Genomic DNA, 22,657 nt, shown 5'->3' with positions numbered 1-22,657 from the left:
TAAATTAACTTTCCTGTTTGTGGATAAAGATTCCGTTCTCTCCTTCTCTGCCCCACAGTAGGCCCAGAACAATGATGAAACCTAAGTGTGCAGGGCCGCTTAGCCCTGTTGAGACTCGCCAGCATAACACACCGCCCAGCAACCATGTCTTGCACACCACCAATCTAAGCCAGGCCTTGCCAGATACCCAAGATCATTTCAGCATGATTACACATGTCAGTAGGCAGACAGACCACTTTACATCCCTAGTTTCGCTTTGTCTTGGTCACCACGGTCTCTGCAAAGGTATTGTAAGGCTTTCTACTTGATTGCTGCTCAAAAGACTGAAGAATCCAAATGATTTCTGTGTTGACTGCTCTGAACCTTCTGCCATTTTTTGCGATGTGAAGACATGGCCCAGTCTTTCCCAGGACCCGAACTGTTGCCATTCATAATATCCAATCCCAGCATGTATTGATAATCTTTCAAGGATGCTAGGTCAGTGTCCTTAGCCTCCCACTTGATCAGTCTAGAGGGGTGGCCACATCTCTATTTGATGCCTTTGCTGTGAAAGTGATCTGTGACAGACTTAAAGCTGTGTGTCTTGCGATGGTTCCCGCTGACATGTTTAAGAATATTTTCAATTGTGAGCAGTTCTATGACCCACAGTGTGCTATTCTCATCATCAATTGTTTTGATCACTAAAAAAGTATTTGCACCAGTATTTGCAGAAGTGACTCTTTGCCTCACCTGGTCTCGGTTTCCCGTTATGCTCTAAAATGGCATCCACCAGATCTAAAAGTTTTGGCCTATATTGTTTCTCTAGACATCGTATATGACCCATCCATAAAAGTCTGACGTTAGCACCAAAAAAAGTTGGTAAAATAACCCGAAATAAAAACCACCATGTGTTTAAGTATTGAGTCTAGTTCTTGTTAAACTTAGCAGTGACTTACTTGCTTCTCTAATTTGCCCAATGTCTTGTTACATTTATTTTTGCAGGGCGCAGGTATAGAAATATACCCAGGAAGCACTTGTAGCTTGATCGGCAATGGCATTCATCACTGTAAGGACGGCATTCTCATCAAGGTCGGTACTCACTTGCATGTCTACTGCCATGATTTGTAAAGTCTATTAGAACATTGGAGTGTTGAGAGCTCCTTTGAAGACAATTCTGTCATTACGACATTCTACCCTCCAGGGGTGGAATGTTCTAATAGCCTTAGCCTTATAGCTGGCTATACTGGCCATTAAAGGCCTGCTCTCTTGTTAAAGGCTTTAGCCTTCGGCCTTTAACACTGGAGCAGACCTTTAATAGCCGGTATGGCCCACTAAGGCAGGCTATAAGGCTATATTAGAACATTGGAATGTTGAGAGCTCCATTGAAGACAATCAATTGGCTCTGGGTTTATAATGGCTGGTATATGTCCGGAGCTCCAGCATTCCACTGTTTGCTTTCTTGTTTTTCCCTTTTTAATTTAGAACATTCTTCACCTAGTTGGTGAAATGTTCTAATAGCCTTATAGCCCTTCTGCCGAGGGCTATAGGGGTTGTTGAAGGCCCTCTCCCTTGTTATAGTCCCTCGCCAATGGCTCAGGCCTATAACTCTGGCTCAGAGCATTTAACTACCGGTATAGCCCACGGCAGCAGGCTATAAGGCTATATTGTGATGTCATTAATGACTAATCAAAATATCAATCCTGGTCCAACTACTAATCCGCACCATTGATGTGTGTACCACTTTTCCCCCCCTTTTGAACTTAGTTGCTCTTGCAACGTCCATACTAAATCACCCTGTTCCTTAGGGTAACAGTACTCACAAAGTGACTGATCTCTTTAATCCTTTGATGCATTCAATAGTGCTCCAGTTTTATACCTTCAGAATGACCTGCTCTCATAATTTTACCATGCAAATCAAGTACTCGCTGTCCAAGAAGCAACCTTAAGTGAACAATTGTTTTATTGCTGCACCATAGATCTGCTTTAAGAATCACAAAGCTAGCTTAAATACCTAAACTGCATCCCTAATTTAATGGTGAGTGATTGTTTAAGTTTAGATGCAGCTAGGAAATTAAGTTGCAGAAGTGAAGGTGCTGTTGCCTGGGCTATGAGAACAGTAAAAATATTTATTTGGTTAGTAGTTTTACCAGAACACCCCCTGTAAAATTAAGTCTAGCAAAGTGCTGTCTTATCTATTTTTTTTATTGCTTTCATAAGAGCGACCTCTATTTAAGCGTATTGCAGATTATGTGTTTGAGTTTCCAAACTTTCAGAACAGACTTTCTGACTTGTAATGGAAGGTAAAATTGACCTCCTACCCCCTCCCCCCCACCCCACCCCCCTCAAAAAAGTACTGGCTTACTTAATTTGTATTTCAGTGGTGGTCTAGGGGCAGGAGAGCATCTGGGCTCACTGAATCCTCTTCCCTCTTGGTAACCATTAGCTCTTACATGCCCCATTTACTTTTCTCGGTAAGTTAACCAATGTGTCCTGCAATGGAAAAAGCATAACAATGATGACATTTTGTGTATAGTGCAGATATGAAATAAACAACTGAATGACACGAAAAAGTGTGAAGATGTGTACCTTTCATATGTCAATTAGTCCATCATGCATTTGCACTTCCCAGGAGGCAGTAAGATGCACCTGAACATCCAACAGCATGACAGCAAAAGTAAAATACTCCTTGGGGCTCACCCAACGAAGGCAGCGTTTGAAGGAGGCTTACTAGTGGCCTACATTTTACAGAAGGACCTGTATTTATTTGTGGTAATTTTATTGTATGTTTCTGTAAGTGGGACTATTAACCCTTCAGAAATGTTAAATATAGGATTCGTTATTATCTGATTCTATAATGAATTTGTTTCACTAGATTTTCCTATTTGTATTGTAGGATTTTTTTGATGAAGTTTATGACATTCCCAAAATAACTCTGGAGAATAATGTGATTCACAATAATGAAGGTTATGGTGTCATCTTGGTTAAGCCTACAACTCTTGTGAACCTGATGAGCAATGCAGGAAATGATCATCCGGGTAAGATTTGAGCTGAAGATAGATGGTTTCTTTTTAGCTTTGTTTTTCTTTTTTCTTTCAGCTAATCGCTTCAGTTTTTTCCTTTCTAACGACTGATTAAGTTCCAATAGATGTTGAGCAGAACAGGGCTATGACTTTTGGAGCACAGGGAGCTCTCTGCTTTATTTGAGGATATTTCATATTCTCATTTATCAACAATAACCAATATAGATTATTTAAAAATAACGTGACACATGGTTACCTTTGGTACGGTCAAACTTATGGCAGACTTGCTTAACTGGTCATTGCTGTTTTTTGGAAATAACTTTACTGAGAGTAGGTAGTTGTAAGGCCTCTTAGATATCTAAACCACCTTTACTGCATTGCTTGCATTTTGTAGTTTGGTCAATAGGACAACTCTGCTCTTCAAGCAAAGCAGGTTTTGCAGTGTCCCCACAGAAATTACTTTGGACGATAATTTGGGCCCACTGCATGATTGAACTGGACACATTGCCTGTTCCTCCCACTTTTCCGTAATTCCAATGGTGTCTCCATTAGGTGGCTCCAGCCTTCCCTCCTGAGGCTAACACAGTCCAATTTTTTACATATTTGGTCAAAACGTCGACTGTGAAAAACCTTGGGATGTGAACTCTATGTAATTAACATATTGGAACCAACTATTATAGGTACATTTTTCAAATTTCCATTTGCCATTTATTTTAAATTTTCTTTTATTTTGCAGGTTCTGCACATGGTCACTTGTCCCTGTGCCACCAGCACCAAATTTGTATGCAGCACAAATTACGCCACAATTTCTTTCCAAGTTCGAAAACAATAGTGATCATAAAAAGGTTTTGTGTATCAGGCATAGATTCCAAAACTTTTCATTGTGAATATACTTTTGATGTAATGATGTCTATTCTGTAGCCTTGTTCGTTGGTTAGAATAGTCTCTGTGTGGACCAGTAACTTTCTTCAAAAAGGGTGCACAATCCTAATCAACAAAGATAAGTACCATGCCCTTTAACCAATCTGATTTCCCAAGTAAAGTGGCAGGTTTCCTACACTATCACCTACAGTTGATCTTTTATACTGAAAAGTTAGTGCTGCTCTGCAGGGCAGAGTTTTATTAGAACATCATAACAGGGCCCAATAGCTCTAGTTTTTCTCCATGGGTCATACACAAGCCTGGTTTTGCACCAGAATGTTGAGTCTGCTACCAATTCCCCTTTTACACACTAAGGACTACAGCAAATATTTTGCCACACTGGGGCATTGCACCATTCTGTAATGAGAACAGGTGCCGTCTGTCACTACTTGGAGTTCTGTGACCCAGGTCTGCTATAGGGTTAATTTGCACCACCCTTTACATTCCGTCAGTAATTCCTTAGTACAATTGTATTACCACCGCCATTGAAAAGTGGATCAATCTTACATTCTAACAACCTACTCACAACTCAGAGTTGATCAGTATTGTCTTTATCAGTTTCCCCTTTCACTTCAGAGTGTAGACTTCAGAAATGGGGCTGTAAAAGTGTAGTAAACCGATGGGTGTAACTTTGAAAGACCATCACCCACTGGGTGATGTTACCGCATGTAAGGCAAAGTGCAGTTAAGCACTTGACAATCTTTCATCCCACTCTATAGAAAAGGATCAATCCGAGTGATGACAAGTGTAGTTGGTACTGTCCCTTGGTACAACACTAAAGCTGCATAAACCCCAAATGATGACTTGGGATATTGGATTGGATTTTGTCTACTGGAAATAATGCAGCGTGTTGCACTCCTTATTAGATAACTCTGTTAACATAGTGGGGCAAACATGTATTTTCTGCAGGTTTTAAGTATACTAGCTCTTTACAAACCCGTATTCCATTAACCTATTAGTCTCTTTGGAAATCCTTTATCTGCCTTCATTCTGGCATGTTAAAGCGGCGGTTTCTAGCTGGTTTCTCCGCTCCCCCAGTAATTGCGCTCCCAGACACACCCTATTGTGTCATTCAACGGAGACTGCCACATAAAGCCGCACTAATGTTTTTTTTAGGCATGTAGGTTCTTCACCATCCTCCTACTTGACCCCTCCCATTGGGACTCTACAGTTTTGATGACTGTTTAGGCACTAAAGTGTTACAGACACTCCCCTAATGGAAGTTCAACCAACAGGTGCATATAATGTTGGGTCTGGTGTTGCTCTAAAGCCTCTGTCGACCCCACCTGTTACCAGGAGACTTGGGTCACATAGCATAAGTACTCCTGAAGTAAAACAACCACCTTCTAAGTAATATATTACAAGCTCTACTTCTAGTACTTTTGAGCCATCCATATTTGCCTTTCAACGTAACTGGTTGTTGTCATCAATATGATGGCTTTTAAACTCCAGTGAATCTGTTCAAGTCATGTGTGGCACTCACAAAGAAATAGCTTCTTGAATTCTTTTGTATACATACGTTTGGGCATTATAGCTGTCAAATCTAGCATCCTAAACAGAGAATTGCTTCCACTATGCTCGTAGGTAATACCTTGCCATGTAAATTGCTCAATCATCTTTGGTTCAACCTCTTTGAATATCTCCTTGGAAAGTGCCTCACCAGTTCTTCCTCCTTTTATTTGCACACACTGGCTGTACCAGGCCTCCAAAATACACAAAACTTAATTTATATCTATGGTTATTTTTCTGGCACAATAGCGCTTTTTCAGCGTGCCATTCCTGGCTGACCTTATACTCGTATGATCTCTCCAAAATATACACTTATGTTTTGCACTTTGCATTTGCCACCACATGAATCCCTGTAAGGCACCGTATGACTGAGCTGGTCGCAGAAACTGCTTTATGCATTCCCTTCCATTTCTTCACTCCTCAAAGATTCTGAAGAAGGTGAAAGTGGATGCCATGGACCTGACCCTTAGTGCAGAGGCAAGGAGCATTTGATACACCATTGTGTTAGATTTTCATCACACTGCCTTCACATTCACCGCAGACGCAATAGATCTGTTTGCACAGAAGGTCTGCCCCCCCCCCTTACCCTCCAATACTCCAACACTTCATCTGCACATGTGGCAAAGATCCCTTTAGCTTATCACCAGGGGTAGCAGGTGTCCTCATGTTATTGTCTATAAGCTAACCGTCGGGTCTGTCCATGTGGGTCACTGTGATAGATTTCTTTTATGGTGCCAGCCTGCAGGCTTAAACTGTTTTGATAATCATTCTGGTCATCCATGCAGTGCACTTTCCCTTGTGGAATGGGTATTAACCGTTTTCTACCAACAAACGCTATTTGGCTTCTCATCTGTATTTATAGCTCTTTCTGACCAGCCTTCTTTGTTCAGAGACAAAATTGTGTATTCAAACATAAATATGTGAGCTCAAAACTCATAAACTGATTATGTTGAGAGGAAAGTTGCTGAATTTTCAAAATATATTTAAAGGTGTTTTTTGAGTGAAAAATCGTGCTGGATGTAATGATAGTTATACATATATGTAAATATTATATGCATACATATATGTATACCTTTTATCATTATAACCATGTATAAGTAGATCAATACATCAGTAACATATATGATGAATGGTGTATGCTTAAGGGTTTTTCATATAACACATCTGTCAAAATGTGTATATATGATTATAACAATTCTATCAATAATTGCTTCACTATTGAAATATTTGGGAACAAATATAAATTAAAAAGGAAAAACAAAAACCAATAACAATAAATAAAATAAAAAAATAACCTTAATTTACAGCAAAAACTGAAAAGCTTGAGTTTGTAAATATTTATCCATACATGTACATATGGGACTTTATCGAGTACAATTTACATCTCCTGATTATTTTCCATATACATATCCTGTTAAAAGTTCTATGTATGTATACCTCTTATGTGTGGTTTTGTAGCTACATATTTATATATTTTCCTACCACTGCAGAGGAAAAAAAACGACTTTTCACAAAACTCATCAAACCACCACTTTGACTCCTCCTGTTCCTCTTCCAAAATATCCCCTATATCCACTCTCTGACTTACTCCAAACTTCTTTTAGTAGTAGGAGCTCCCAAACTCTCCCTCCTCTATCCATCCTCTGTCCTATTCATCCAACTTACAGATTCACATGTCTACCACTCTAACTGATCCCAATAACAATTTATATTTCCCTCTGCTAATTCACCACTAATCCAGAGTAGTGTGCTACTCGTTGGAAACCACTTCAACGTCTCAGCAAGGGTAGAAAGCACTCTTTAAGTGCAATATTATTTACTAAAAAGATTACTTTTGTGCTAAGGGCACTGCAGCTGTAGCTTGCCTGTATTACTTATGTATAGGAATTCCAGCTTGACAAAGATTTTTAGGTTGAGCCTGGGCAGCGCATACGCTGCTGCGAGGCATGCTGTATTAGAGTATGGACTTGAAGCCCCCACTCCCCGCCCATATTTTTCATTGGCTTACATCATTGTCCTTCATAAACGCTGGCTTCTGATTCGTTCATAGGCTTGTTAGTCCCTTCTTAGTACTGCCTTGTCTTCATTTGTAGCCTCCCATCAGGACTTAGAGCTTGTATTGGCCCTTAGCAAGAACCCTTTGCTTAATTAATGTAAACACGGCGCCCGCTTAATTTAATATGCACGGGCGCAGCACATGATGATGTTGCATGGCGCTCATTTGTTCATTATTTTTAATATATGCATGGGCGCCGTGCATGATCACCGCGCCCCCGTAATTTGATATGAATGGGCGCCGCGCAAGCATTTAAAATGCAATAGGTATTACATTTACGAGAATTTTAGCTATTGGCATTGTAATTGACAATGCCTTTTATTTACGTGTTGGTTTTTAAAACATAAATAAAAGTTATTGTCATTTACAATGCCAATAGCTTAAACTCTCGCAAACGCAAGACCTATTGCATTGCAAATGCTTGTTTTACATTACTGCTGGCAGCCGTCATGATGCACTGAGGTGATCACTGCTGGTAATCTTGGACATGGTGGTTACAAATGTCATCTTGTTTTAGGTCTCTATTACAACACTAATACTATAACACAATATAACTTAACGTGTATTTGTAAAGCGCACATTCACCCGTAGGCATCTTGGTGCTAAATAACAGATGTTTATTGTTGCCCAACTCAATGGTACTTCATTTTATAGACCGCAGATGGACGAAAGGCTGAGTGTACCCGCTGGTCAAACACAGGCCGCATTTGTCCACTGAGCCACCAACTCACAATGATTTTCAATTAACATAAGTAACTCTTATTACACAAAAGGTTGGAGGCCCCTGCTCTAAACACTGTGAAAAAGATCATCATCATCTCCTAGAAAAGAAAAAGAAACATATACTTCTACTTTAAAGACATCCTGCAAAGTGTAAATCGTAACGTGTACAACAGGATAATCCTTGCCTCAGTGTCCTTTATAGAATTGAAACTTTCCGTCACTATTGCTAGGACATTTTGCATTGAAAGTCAGGAAAGGAGGTGAGGATTACGGAATTTCAAAGCTTTTTCACCACCAGAGGCAAAATATCCAATGCTGGTTCAAAATAAAAACGTTTTTTACAGACCAATATGCAGCATTCATGATATCTTCCCATCTACCTCCCCAGCTAAATGGCCTTGGTAGCCTTTGCCCCACTAGCCAAATCAGCACTAAATTAGGACGTGATGATTACTACTTCAAACATGACCCAAAACACCTAGCAAGCAATTGTCTGGCAATTATCTGCCCTCATTGGCTTCTTGATTTAAATGAGTGTCTGGCACTCTTCAGGTCATAATTCGATCAGCCCTTCCTCATAAACCTTAAGGAAACGGACCACACAAAGCTTGGGGGTGTGTAGAAAGGCTAGATAAGGGACAGCCCGGTTTTAGACTTCATTCGCCTAGCATATTATATATCCTCTCATCCTGGGTGAAAATCCTGCTTGATAAGACCAGAGCCCTGACATCCTAAACTGTCTGCAGGACAACAGACCGCGAAATATTCCTATTTCACTGAGAGCCCCTTCCTTGAGAGTGACTCTTTGAGGGCTCAGGATTAGAAATGTTGAAAGATCTGATTCATGTACCAGAGGAAAGAGGTTCAGGAGGTCTCAAAAGCTGGGTACCTCGAGCGGCCGATGTTGGCTGACCTATCTGCTACACCTACTGAAGTGAACTTGAAAAGGAAGTTTGAGAGCAAGTTTAATAAGTGGACATGTTCTACCATGAGACCCAATATTCCAGCTGTTAAAATAAAACCTAACATGTTGTAAAGCCAAAAGTCTAACATGCGTTTAATGCTAACATTTCAAGCAGCATAGCAAATAATCCACGGCCAATTTCCATTTGTACCGACCAGAGCACTCTCCTTAAAGCAGCCAATGAGCAGGTGCAGGATCATCTTACAGAGAAAATGTGAGACATCTTGAAGCAGAGATACAATACAGGAACACACTGTTACTTTCATTAATTTACTTTAAATCCCACTTCTGGTTGCCAAAAGCAAGGCTGCGCTTTGCTACAAGATGCAGGAAATGTGCAAATGTACTACTTTGAATAACATGGCCTCTATGCCTACTAGAGCCATTAACCTTGGGATGATTATTGAGGTTAAAGGGCGCTTCCAATTAATAAGAAAAGTAAATTCATATTTTATTCTAAAATGCATTTGTACTCGTTAAACAGGTGCAAAAGGACATTGACATTAAAGGAACAGAAATGCAAGATTATGACTTCTCGCGTCCCATACACCAGCATATTCAATGCTTCCAGGCAGATTGATACTCTGTGAATGTGGTCTTCACTCTGTTATGAAAGTCCAGACATCATCCAACGATCCCTGCAGTTTGCACCTTTTGAACCAAACTTGCTCAATTCCTTCAAAAATGTTTCAAAGATCTATTTTCAGTGTGGCCTCCCTGTGTGGTGACTAGTAAACCACATTTAGGATCCACATTATTGCAAATCTGAATCAGTAGACAAAAGCGCAGTTGACTTTGTCAAGCAAGCAAATTGCTTTTTGTATCCAACTTTCAAAGAAAAATGGTTACCCCTGGCCTTGAACTCCTCCACCGTTTCTAAGATCTTTGTAAGGGGCCCAAATGGTGTCAATAAGCCTATCCTGACAGGCCTGCTAGGACCGGTCAATCCTTTTTTTGTGAACATTGACAAACTTAGATAGGAATGTGACTATCTTGCAATCAATTTCTGACATTAGCGTTACCTTGACCTTCAGTGAAAGACTGGAGACAGTCAGCCCGTAAGTGGCCACTAACCACTTTATACATAGTCTTTCTAATCCTACTTGACACATACTGAGTGACCCTGTCACTTGAGGATCATTCCGAGTACCTCAGGTGGTATAGATCCTCCATCTCCAAGGGGTCTTTCTGATGAAACTCTGCCAAAGGGTTTTTAGGAATAGCAGATGGGTGCAAAGGGTGACTGGGAACTGGTTCCTCTCATCTAGTATTGGGGTATCTTTCATAGATTTACATGCCTGAATCATTCCCCGTCGTCGGGATGGGAATCACCGGTAAATAACAAAGCAATGTCTTAGAAGACATATAGAGTAACAGGCCCCAAAAGGCCTTAGCTTCGCAAGCTATCCACGTCCTTATGTAAAAAGGACCAAAGTTTGGCCAGTAGCCAATCAGCTAGCACCACCCTCTAGAACCCTCCTGGAAGGAGCTCTAGTCCCTCAGATTTTCTACCGCACGTCGTGCTAAGGGAGTCTCCACTGAGCTCTGCTCATTGCTTCTGGATTTCCAGTGTTTTCTACTCAAAACTTTCTTGATTTGTCATGGCTGATACTCCAAAGAAAGGACTATTCAGATCCTGTGCTTCCTGTGGGAAGAAGAGGCTTCACGTGGATGATCAGCATAAAGACTGTCTTTATTGTCTGTACCCCAGCCACAGCTCAAAAGACTGCAAGGTATGTCGTACCTCTTCATCTAAGACCCTGAAGGACCGAGAAGGGCGCCTTTTAATTTGGCTGCGAAGGCTGAAGGACAAGGACTCTGTAGTGTCCTCTGAGGAGAGTGAGAGTATTTCTTCTCACTCCTCACGTAAAAGACCAAGGGTGTCATCTCCGGGCCCTTCGTCGCAGCCACCTCTAAAGAAGACGCACAAAAAGTCTTCAGAGGTCCAGGCCTTGCCTCCGCCAGGAATTGCTTCTCCTCAGGATGTCCAAATTACTTTTAAAAAATCAGTTTCCACCCCGTCCCCGACGACAACCTCGTCGACGGTGGCTTCAATGACGAGAAGATCTCCATCGACGGCAGTCTTTATTTCCACGGTGACGATATCTACTGTCACATCCCAATCAATGACTACGACGACGACTCCATCGTCGACGGCAGGTAAAACTATCTCGTCGACGCTGAAAATCAGAAAATCGTCGTCGTCAGCTAAGCCGCCGCCGACATAGTCGATGGCGGGTCCGTCGACGACAGCTCCATCATCGACGTCCACATCATCGTCGACGAGAACACTGTCGACGAGACCATCGTCGTCGTCGACGCCGTCGTCGATGAAGAAACAATTCTCATCTTCCTCACCGACAATGACCTCGTCGACGATGTCTCAAATGCCTATTAGACCGCCTACAATTCTACCGTTGACGGGCCCGTCAACGGATATGGACTCTGAGACGCAAAGTACATATGTGCACCTCAAAATCACCAAACGTGTACTAACTCCAGCCCTTACATCGCCCAGTAGGGTCTCCACCTTGCCGCCTGCTCAACGTTTTGAGGAGGAAGACTCGGAGGACGGCAGTATGTTCCCGGCTGCGACAAGTCCATCACAGCTGCATGTGAAATACCAAGATATCTCGGACTATCAGGACTTTGACCAGGAATATCAACAGGTTCCACCTCCACAATACGTGCAGCCACCACCTTCCATACTTTGCTTGCCTGCATCACTGGTCACGGATCTCCAATTCCTGATCTCGGACTACAAACAACGGTTTTCGACGCCGGCACCTTCCCCGATGCCAGTTGCGCCACCAACACCGAGGCCAAGACCGCCTCCATTGGTACTGCAATCAGAGCCTGCTACAACGCCACTTCCTCCCGCAACAGATGAGGAGGATGAGGAGGAGCCTAAAGAAGGAGAGCTTCAGGAGGTCCAATCTCACCATGACGAATGGGATAATTACATCCTTCCCTGCCCGACTTCTCCTGCCCCTACCACGGCCGACTCTCCTCCAGAGGATATTGGCGGCTTCCATAACATCATAGAGAGAGCGGCCCAGCGCTTTCAAATTCCAATGCCCTCGCACCAACAAGACTGTTTCGTTTGATTTTAAGGAACCCTTTAAGAAGTCTGTACGGGCAATTCCACTCATAGACTACATTTGGGAACAAGGCATAAAAATTATGCAAAATCCTTTCTCAGTCCCTCCAGTGTTACCGCGCCTGGACAAAAAATATAAAGCGCCAGACACTGCTCCGGCTTGTCTCACAGGCCATCCAAAGCCGGACTCGGTCATTACTCAGGCCGCACAGAGGAGGTCAAGCAACCCGGCTGCTCTATTGACAGCTCCACCAGATAAGGAGGGTAGGCGATTAGAGAACATAGGCAAACGCTTTTCTTCAATGTCGGCCTTAACAGTGCGGGCCTCCAACGCCCTAGCACTTCTGGGGCGTTACAATCGTCAAATGTGGGCGGACATTGCGCCATACATGGCAGACTTACCAGAGGAGTCAAAAGAAGACGCAAAGAAGATCTTGCTAGAGGGGGAAAGATCTGCCTCTGAAATCATAGACTGTGCAATGGATATTGCTTCGACCGGATTCCGACAACTAGCGGGCGCAGCAGTCCTCCGACGCCAGGCTTGGCTAAAGGCAACCTCCTTCAGACCGGAGGTCCAAACCAAAGTGCTGGACATGCTGTACGACGGCCAACTTCTTTTTGGCACCCATATTGATGAGGCATTACAGGGGATTAAGAAAGATACGGATACTGCCAGAGCGTTAGGTACCTTGCAATTTCGGAACCCTTCCTTTCGGGGTTCCAGGGGAAGAGGTCAATCTTCCTCTAGGGGAGAATTCCAACAACGTTCTTCATTCTCTTCCTCCCAACGTCCGCAATATCAACAGCGACAGCAATCCGCATACACGAAATCCTCCTTTCGTGGCAAAGGAGGAAGACAAAAGGGAGCCGCCCAACGGCAATGACTTTCAACTACGGCCGGTCTCCACCTTCTCGCCACCCTCCAAGATTGGCGGAAAAATTTCCCACTTTCTCCCAAACTGGCAAAAAATAACTACGGACCGTTGGGTCCTACAATTAGTACAATTCGGCCATTCTCTAGAATTCATACAAATCCCTCCTCAAACCCCTCCCCGCCCAATGCTTCACAAAAATCTACGTCTGTTACTTTTGGAGGTGAAGGTTATGCTCCAAAAAGGAGCTATAGAGAGAGTCCCCCCCCAAATCAACGGGGAAACGGGTTCTACTCCCGCTTCTTCCTCATCCGTAAAATGGAGACCAATATTGGACTTAAGAAATCTAAACAAATATCTGAAACAGCCGTCGTTTCGTATGGTCACCATTCAGGAGGTATTACATCTACTCAATGCGAACGACTACATGGTGTCGTTAGACCTGCAAGACGCCTACTTTCATATACCAATACATCGCAACCACAAGAAATTCCTACGATTCATGGTGGCGGGCAGACCTTAACAGTTCCGGGTTCTGCCGTTTGGCCTCAAATCGGCGCCACACATTTTCACCAAATGTCTAGCTCCAGTGGCGGCCTACCTACGCCATCATCATCATCAGGTCTTCCCTTATCTAGACGAATGGCTTGTCAAGTCTCCATCTCTACAGGGCGCATCCAGGTCTTCCAATGCTTGTCTGACGCTCTTCGATTCACTAGGACTAACTCTCAATCACAAGAAGTCCGTCCTTCAGCCGTCTCAGCACATGAATTTTCTGGGTGCTACACTAGACACTGAACTACGGAAAGCTTTCCCATCGCAGGAACGCAAAGACTAGTTTCAGTCGTTAGCTCTCCGGATAATGTCCAAAAAGACACTGTCAGTGCGTCTCTTCAAATCCCTTCTCAGGATGATGTCTTCTTGCATTCTATTAGTCCCGCATTGTCGTCTTCATATGCGACCCCTTCAAGAACTGTCGGATCACTGGGTACAGTGTACAGGGTCCTTCGACGTCATCCAGGTCACCCCTGTGATCAGGAAAGCTCTACGATGGTGGTTGTATCCCCAGAACCTTTCAAAAGGCTTGCCTTTCTTGCTTCCTGCAGCACCTCACATAATCACCACGGATGCTTCCCTGGAGGGCTGGGGGGGCTTTCCTTCAGGAACTTCAGATAAGCGGGAAATGGTCCCCTTCCGAGAGGGCACTTCATATCAATCTCCTAGAGCTACGCGCAGTCTATTTGGCTCTGGTGGCCTTCCTCCCAAGAATCAAAAACTCCATGGTGCTTGTCAGAACAGACAACACGACGACAATGCACTATTTGAACAAACAGGGAGGAACGCGCTCGCTGACACTCTCTCGCGAGTCACAAAAAATTTGGAGCTGGCTACTCAGTCACAACATCTCTCTTCGAGCAGATTATGTTCCAGGCGCCCACAACGTGTTGGCAGATTCCCTGAGCAGAAGGCAGACAACATGCCACGAGTGGGAACTGGACCAGCAAGTCCTCAGCAGCATATTCGCTCAATGGGGCACCCCTCTTCTGGACGTATTCGCCACCCAGAAAAACGCCAAATGCCAACACTTTACAAGCTGGCATCCCCAACAAGGGTCTCTGGGGAATGCCTTTTCGATAGCATGGTGCAACGTCTTTGCGTACGCCTTTCCGTCGTTTCCCCTGATTCCCAGGGTGCTACGGAAGATGAAAGCGGAGCCCTGCACTCTGATATTGATAGCCCCAGCTTGGCCACGCCAGCACTGGTTCACGGAGCTTCACCTCCTCTCCCTAGAACCTCCAATCAAACTGAAGCCGTTTCCATCTCTCCTAACGCTCCACAATCAACAGGTTCAGCATCCGGATCCGGCATCTCTCAAGTTATCAGCATGGCTCCTGAGTTCAGAGAGTTCCAGGGCTTAGACATTCCTCCGGATTGCAGACAAATCCTACCTCGGGCTCGAGCGGATAGTACCAACAAAACATATTCATTGAAATGGAAAAGATTCTGTATCTGGTACAAAACAAACAGGTTACACCCTCTTTCTTCCACCCCGGAACAGATTTTACCGTACCTCCTGCACCTGGCAAAATCTGGTCTAGCTCATGCCTCCATCAAAGTACACCTAGCGGCAATATCTCGCTTTAGGAGATCCTCTACAGGCCCATCTTTGTGGTCTCATAGACTTATCAAACAATTCCTTAAAGGACTGTTTAGAACATTTCCTCCAGTAAAGCCTGTACCACCGGCTTGGCATCTTAACACGGTTTTGGCTCAGCTGATGAAACACCCGTTCGAGCCAATCCACAAAGCAGACCTTAAGTATGTATCCTGGAAGATTGCGCTCCTACTGGCCCTTACCTCGGCAAGACGAGTGGGAGAACTCCAGGCGTTCTCAATCCAAGACCCTTTCCTTCAGTTCAAGCAGGACAGGGTCATTCTTCGAACAAATCCGAAGTTTATTCCTAAAGCTCCAACTCAATTCCACCTCAATGAACCTATCATACTACGTTCATTCTTCCCGAATCCACAAAAAGTGGCAGAAAGGACTCTTCATTCATTAGATATTAAGCGCTGCCTCAAGTTTTACATTGATAGAACTAAAACATTTCGAAAGTCTAATCAACTTTTTGTGGCGTACAGTAGGCCTAGAAAAGGGCTACCGCTCACCAAACAGAGTATCTCCCGCTGGATTTCTTCAGCCATCTCCTACTGTCACCAGCAGGCAGGACGTCCACTGCAATCAGCAGTTCGTGCCCATTCCACAAGGGCGATGTCTACTTCCATGGCACTGTTTGCAGGGGTACCCATTGTAGAGCGGCCACATGGAAGACGGCGCATACATTCACCAAGCATTACTGCCTGGACACGGAGATCATGAAGGATGCTGCAGTGGGTCAAGCGGTACTCTGTCATCTATTTCAATAGAGGTGAGCCCTTTCCTTTTCATCCCACCATCCTGGTCTCTTTACGCACATTTCGCACTGTAATGTTTACATTACCGGAGTCATTGTTCTCTGCTACTTTATCTTTCACATGGATATGTTATTATCTAGTGACTGCATATTTACTGTACCTGTCGAAATGTGCTTATTATTGCTTACTACTCTGATTCAGGCATGTGAATCTATGAAAGATGCCCTAATACTGGATAAGGAACGCGTTACTTACCTGTAACTGCGGTTATCCAGTATTGGTATCTTTCATAGATTCACATGCAACCCACCCACCTCCCCTGGAAGGGCTCTCTTGGATCTCTCAGTGATACAACTACTTAGCACTGTGCTTATGAAAATCTGAGGGTTCTAGAGGGTGGTGCTAGCTGATTGGCTACTGGCCAAACTTTGGTCCTTTTTACATAAGGACGTGGATAGCTTGCTAAGCTAAGGCCTTTTGGGGCCTGTTACTCTATATGTCTTCTAAGACATTGCTTTGTTATTTACCGGTGACTCCCATCCAGACGATGGGGAATGATTCAGGCATGTGAAGCTATGAAAGATACCAAAACTGGATAACTGCAGTTACAGGTAAGTAACGCGTTCCATCTGAGGTCCCCAAGGTATCTGAGCCCATGACATTCTGAAGGTTCGCGTTGGCAGCAAGCCCAGCAGGGCTTTAAAGCGGGCCTGAGGGAGGCTAAACTGCAGGTGGTAAGGAAGGCTTCTCGCAGGCACTCATTGTTTAAAACGTCCAACTTGCATTTTATGTTTGCGGGCAGATCAGCCTGACATTACACACCCAGAGTTTCAAAGTGCACAAGGATTCTGGAAGGCTTCTCCCTCCACTGAAGGGTTTCCAGATGGCTAGCTGGCAAGAGCTGAATCTCCTCGAAAATCAGCCTCCCCACAAATAAGTCAGTGACCTTAGGTAGGTCCTCCTCTGGAGATTAAAAACCTTCTCCTCAACCTCTTCATAGATATCTTCATTTGATGACCCTGTCATGGAGATCAAGCCAGTCACTCCAGGTTGTGCCCGAAAGGAAGCATTAACCCCTAGCGCGTAAAAGACTGAGAAGCAGCAACTGCTCTTGTGATTGTTAGCCTGATGAGTCGCATAGTGACTACTGCCAGTGCTTTTTTAGAAGTAATGAATCTGTCGTAACATACAGTATCCACTAAAAATATCATTGCCTAAGGTAAATAATATTTTCCTTCAGCATCTGTTGTTCCAGGTGTCTAAATTGCACCCCAACCAAACTTAGCACGTGATATGACACTCAGTTGCACCGAATGTACCTAAGGGACATGAAGATGGTAAGACAAATCAGAGCTTGACCTACTCAAATTCACAATTAAGAACTCAATCCTTCCCTTGGGCCTGGTCAACCCCACTTCTCTATCATCCATTTAATTACTATCTGTTGGCTTCCCACCTAAGCCTTCTCAAAGAATGAAACAAGGGAATAGAACCACTATGTCCTTTCTTACATATATTCACCCAATTATAACATTTTTAAAACTATCAAACTTAAAAAAGTTCCAGATGGATATTTTTCTTTGTTATTGGTGCATTATAGATAACTGCAAGCCTCTAATCCCTTGATTTTCACTCATGTCTTCTTTTAGAGGGAATTGCTCATCTTTCAGGCGTTGGGTCACTTGTTGATTTTTAGAATTTGTATGAAAAATGTGTAACCAAATCTACACTACATTTTAATGTATTGACAGTGTAGTGAAGAATGTAAATAATATTCTTTTGGGACTCGTTGTACTAAAATAATGTAATTCTATTCTTTCTGAATAATTCAGTCTTAGTCAGTTTTAACCATTTGTTTCTTCTTATTGTAGAGAAAGTCTTCTTTATAAATCTACCCTCTTTCTCTTGCCTACCCTAGCTTTCAAACCTCCCTGTGCCTTTACCACCCACTCCCAAATTGCCATTTGTACTTAAAGTATTGTACCCCAAAGAACAATCCCCACCCCCTACCGGCCTTGTCGGCAGCATTCTTTGGCTGTCTAACCTGATCAATATTCTCCTGAGTGGAAAAAAATGTTTTCCCCCCAGTCTTGGGTCAACCCATGCATGCAGCATCTAAATAGCAGCTATGAAGGGATGGGGAGCTTCCTGGACATAAAAAATTAGTAATCTGGGGGTTTGAAAAAGCAGCCTGGCCTTCTGTGATTTTTTTTTTTTGTAAGGGTGATTAAGAAACCGATGGAAGAAGGGCCAATTTGTACGAAGGATCGAACTCTGAGCCTAAGTTAGGAAGATAAGCACAATATTAGGTGATGTTAATTGTATTTGTTTTAAATCATTTTTAAACGTTTTTCGATCTTATAAAGTCACTGTTTTGGAATGGTACTACACTAATATTTCTCCATAGTGCGCCTTCTGCGGAAGTTCTGAAGTTTACTATTACATACGCCTTACAATGTGTAATAGTGTTTATCATGAGTGTGAAGAAATCAGTTATGTTTAGCTATTCATTGCAGAAACCTAATTTTCACATTGTCTTTAAGTAATTTATTTGATCTAGTTAATACTTTGATAAAAAATAATTTTGTCCACCGAACCTCCTTAACTTAAACCAGAATTATGCTCACTTGTGCTAGGAAAGCAGGCGACCTAAATGATGACTTCACTGTAGTAATTGTTTTTCCATTAGGTGAGGGTGGGTTTGTGTAGTATTCAAGTGGGTTGAAGATTGCTTTTATTCATAACTCTGCCAGCTTTTAAGGGCTGTCGGAATTCAGGGGAGTTAGAGAAGAACTAGGTCTTATTTTTTTTTCCCCTGTACATTACGAGAGGGCACAGTTTGGTAGTACCAGCAGTGTTTGATTTTAGTGACATTTTCCTGGTGCTTACAGATGTTGGGGTGTGTCAGATGGATCTGAAAGGGCAGTTGATTTTCAAGAAGGTCTCTAGGGCGGATCTGTAGGAAGGTCCATATCTGTTGTAGGCATTTGTTGAAATGTTTGAATGGTCTGTTGGTAAAGGTTGTGGGCTTGTGTTGTCCTTTATACTGGGGGTTTGCAGGTGTAAGGAGAAATGGTAGTGCAGAGTATTTTCTAGTCAAGAAGGAGGCTTTTGGGTAGGAAAGATAGTTGGTAGCTGAGAGAATGTGACAGCCCAATTTTGGTGACTGGTGTACTGTTGTAAGTTGTGGCTAAGAGGTTCAAATTCAATCGCACATGGCTCTAATATTCTGTGATTTAAAAGGTAAAGGTTGCCATGATAGGTTTCTGTGATGGAAAGAGAAATTGAGGAGAGCGGCTTTTTGAAGAGGAGTCATCCATGTATTTTTGTAACATAAATAGGAAGATGGATAAGATGCAAAGCAGGCTGAGGTATTTAAATGGAGAAACTGTGAAAGTTTCTTGCTACTTAAAAAAATGATTGTATTTAGCAACTAAGATTATTTGTAAATTAGATCATTGAGTCTGTTCCCATTTTGATTTGACGTGGGATAAAAATCCATTCTGCTTTCTTACAGGTGGTTCTTCTAGTGAGGATGTGGGACAGGGTGATCCAGTTGCCTCTGAGAAAATGGAGCCTGATGAGGACAAAGATCCGACTTGTGGAGAAGGCGCAATAAATGGAAGGCTTTACCAAGCTGATGAAGGCAATGACACTATCGCAAATGAACTTGTTGCTACATCAAGGAGGAAAAGCCAGCTATACAAGAAAAGACTTGGTGACCTGGGAATCACCAAAGTAGATGACGAAGACTTGATGTCAGAGGACATGTTTGTTTCCATCGTAGGGAATCAGTTCAAATGGAATGGGAAAGGGTGTTTTGGCACATTTCACTTTTGATTTTTGGGGACTGTAATTCTTTTTTTGTTTTACTTAATTTGCTGTTAACGCGCAAGGTTTGCACAGAACTGTTTGAAATCACTGTTTCTGTAGTGACACACAGTTCCTTTTTCTGTATTTTGAGAACTTGCTTTTGGTATTCACTCTACTGGCCTGTATTGCGAAGAGGCTTTGTTTTTAACAAGGAAGCAGTAAAAAATTAAACTGCTTTTTTTAAATTTCGTTATTTACCTCGTAGGTGGACGCACCTCACTAAGATCACCTGTTTACAGATTTCACAATGCACTGCTCCTATGATTTTATCGAACGTTACGCACTTTCTTCTCTTTTTACTAAGCATTTTTCTTATGTTCCTTAACTGTTACCTTGATTTCCCTCTTTGGTTCTCATTCTTTATCTGTAGTTACCAGACTGCAAACTAGGGACGTTCTGTTGCAATTGCACCTATGATATTGGGGTATATCTAGCTAAGCTTCTACAATTTAGATGCAAGACTTAGTCACCACCATAGAAAAGGCCTCCCTCTAGCAAAAACCACCTGTTATGAAAAATATCATGTAAGCACTATATCAACAGAAGCTTAATCAATGCCTGTATTGATCAAAATACTTCTCTACGCAGTCTTTACAGAAGTTCCTGTTACTGTTCCGACGTTTTACATTTCATATGTTTGTTATGTTGCAAAATTACATTTATTGATTTAGTGGCGTGTAATGCAGGCTGAATGCAGTTTTAAAGATGTTATTTTGAACTTAATTGAATGAGTACTGCGTGTGTGCAAAATACATGTTAATCCTTTCACAGAATTTTGGGTTTTGAGTAACCTTTGTTGTCAGTATTTAATGATCGGGTGTATTTTTCTCTTTCTTTCTTTAACACAATGCCTATTAAGTCAAATGCACAATCTATGATTTGATGAACGGGTACTAAAACATTTTGTTTCTACCATTTAGCCATAAGTTTATTGTAAGAAGACATTGCTATCTGTGCTTAGTGTTGACAGTTGCAGTAATAACTTACACTTTGATCAAGGGAGGAACATGGAGGTACCAGTAAGATTGTCGGTCTACACATTAGGGAGTTCTAATCAAATCGGCATGGGGGGAGTGATAGCTAAATAATTATTAATTGTTCGCTTATATACACCATGATTCCTCAAATCATTTTTTAAAGGAACTACAGTTGTTAAACTTGGAAACTGGATGGCTCAAAACAATTACTACCTCTTTTTTTTTTTTAATGCCACATGAAACTACTTAATTATACGCAGTTACATTCTGAAATGCTAAGTAATGTTCAACGTGGCCTTTAGAACTCAACTTCAAATACTTGTTCCAATGTTATAAGATAACATCATTTTAATGGGAAACATTCATTATAAGGATCGGAAAAGTGATGTTAACCATATGTGCTATTTATGCAGATTTGACTGATGAAGCGGTAATTTGTATTAAAGTACCATCATCTTGTCTTGTATGTATTTTATGCAATTAATTCTGTACTCCAAATAAAACGGGATTGTATGGATTTTTTCCTGTGGCTGTCGACCATAGTTTTAGCTCTAAGGAATGTGCTGAATCGGTAGAGCAGTAGAGGTTATTGCTGCCACCAGCTTTCCAATCCCACCTTCTGTGCAGGCTTTTACTTAAAACACTTGAATTAATATTTAATTCTCATTGATCATTTCATGAGAATTGAAAGCTTCACAAATCTCCATTCTACTGCAGTTAGCTTAATTCATTAATTATAGAGCTTTGGTTTTCTCCTTGTCAACACATTTAAAGAAGTTTGCATTGGCTTGTTGTAATAAATCTTATTTAACTCTTGTGAGAATGGACTACTTACTGAAAGATGTGATGTTAACTTTATACTAGTGTTTGCAATTTCTTCATTATTACAACAGACCGCTTGTGCATGTGGACTATGAAGTTTTAATAAAAATTGATAAACTCGTAAAGCTTAGTACTTTAATATTCCACTTCTGGGAACGTTGCAAAACATTTTTGTATTTCCATATTCATGCTTTCATAGTGTAGGAAATGTAATGCCCTTTGGCCATACAGCATGGTTTGTAGTCGTTTCTCTTTAGATTCCTTTTCATCCTCGCATTCCTTTTCATCCTCACATTTGGTTAATTTTTTGCTGAACTAGCTAGAACGTGTGTCCTAGACTTTTATTCATGTAAATAAATCTCACATGTGTAGATGCTACCATGTCCTTGGTTTTCAATGTTTTCTCATATGATGGTTTGGTTGTGGTGTTCTTTAGCACTCCCACAGTATAGTTATGGTGAGATCAGACTTTCCATTGAGAAGGGCTTTTATTTTGCTTTGCAAATTATTTTGGTGCTGTTCGATCTTTATGAAACTTCACAAACCTTTTTCTCACTTTGTCCAGTTCACTTTTCTAGATTTCTAGCGGGTCCGTGAAATCCGAAATTGTCGAAACTCGGTCACTGTGTTCTTAAACACATTTTTAACAGGCATATAAGGGGGCAGGGTCGAGGACATCCTGCCCTCTGCGTGCATGTGAAGGGGGTGCAAAAATGTCAGTTTTGTTACGGGGTTCAAGGAGCCTGACTATCTATTCAGGGTCACCAGCCTAGCTCCATGAGATCCGGAAGTTAGCTGGGTAACGAAGATTCCCAGCCAAGCTTCATTGGCCTGCTTTAGGCTTTTGTAGCAACCCTGTGGACGTGGTTGCTGGTCTGAGCCATAGAAAAGGTCCCAACATTATCCAATGGTTCATGCTGCAGAGTTG

General features: G+C 42.2%; 1 protein-coding gene across 1 annotated transcript in view; it reads left to right on the top strand.

Annotated features, from left to right (window-relative positions):
* The window catches only part of SHCBP1 (SHC binding and spindle associated 1), a 185,859-nt gene extending 164,434 nt beyond the window's left edge, over positions 1 to 21,425 (top strand). The window contains exons 11-13 of the mRNA XM_085637554.1: positions 982 to 1,068; positions 2,873 to 3,014; positions 19,575 to 21,425. Of these exons, the coding sequence (XP_085493680.1) occupies positions 982 to 1,068; positions 2,873 to 3,014; positions 19,575 to 19,897 (552 nt within the window). The 3' untranslated portion in view covers positions 19,898 to 21,425. The remainder of the gene's footprint in view (positions 1 to 981; positions 1,069 to 2,872; positions 3,015 to 19,574) is intronic.
* The last annotated feature ends 1,232 nt before the right edge of the window (positions 21,426 to 22,657 follow it).

The sequence above is a fragment of the Triturus cristatus genome, chromosome 12, assembly GCF_964204655.1.
Source record: "Triturus cristatus chromosome 12, aTriCri1.1, whole genome shotgun sequence".
Taxonomy (NCBI): domain Eukaryota; kingdom Metazoa; phylum Chordata; class Amphibia; order Caudata; family Salamandridae; genus Triturus; species Triturus cristatus.
This window is presented reverse-complemented; position numbering and strand designations above follow the sequence as displayed.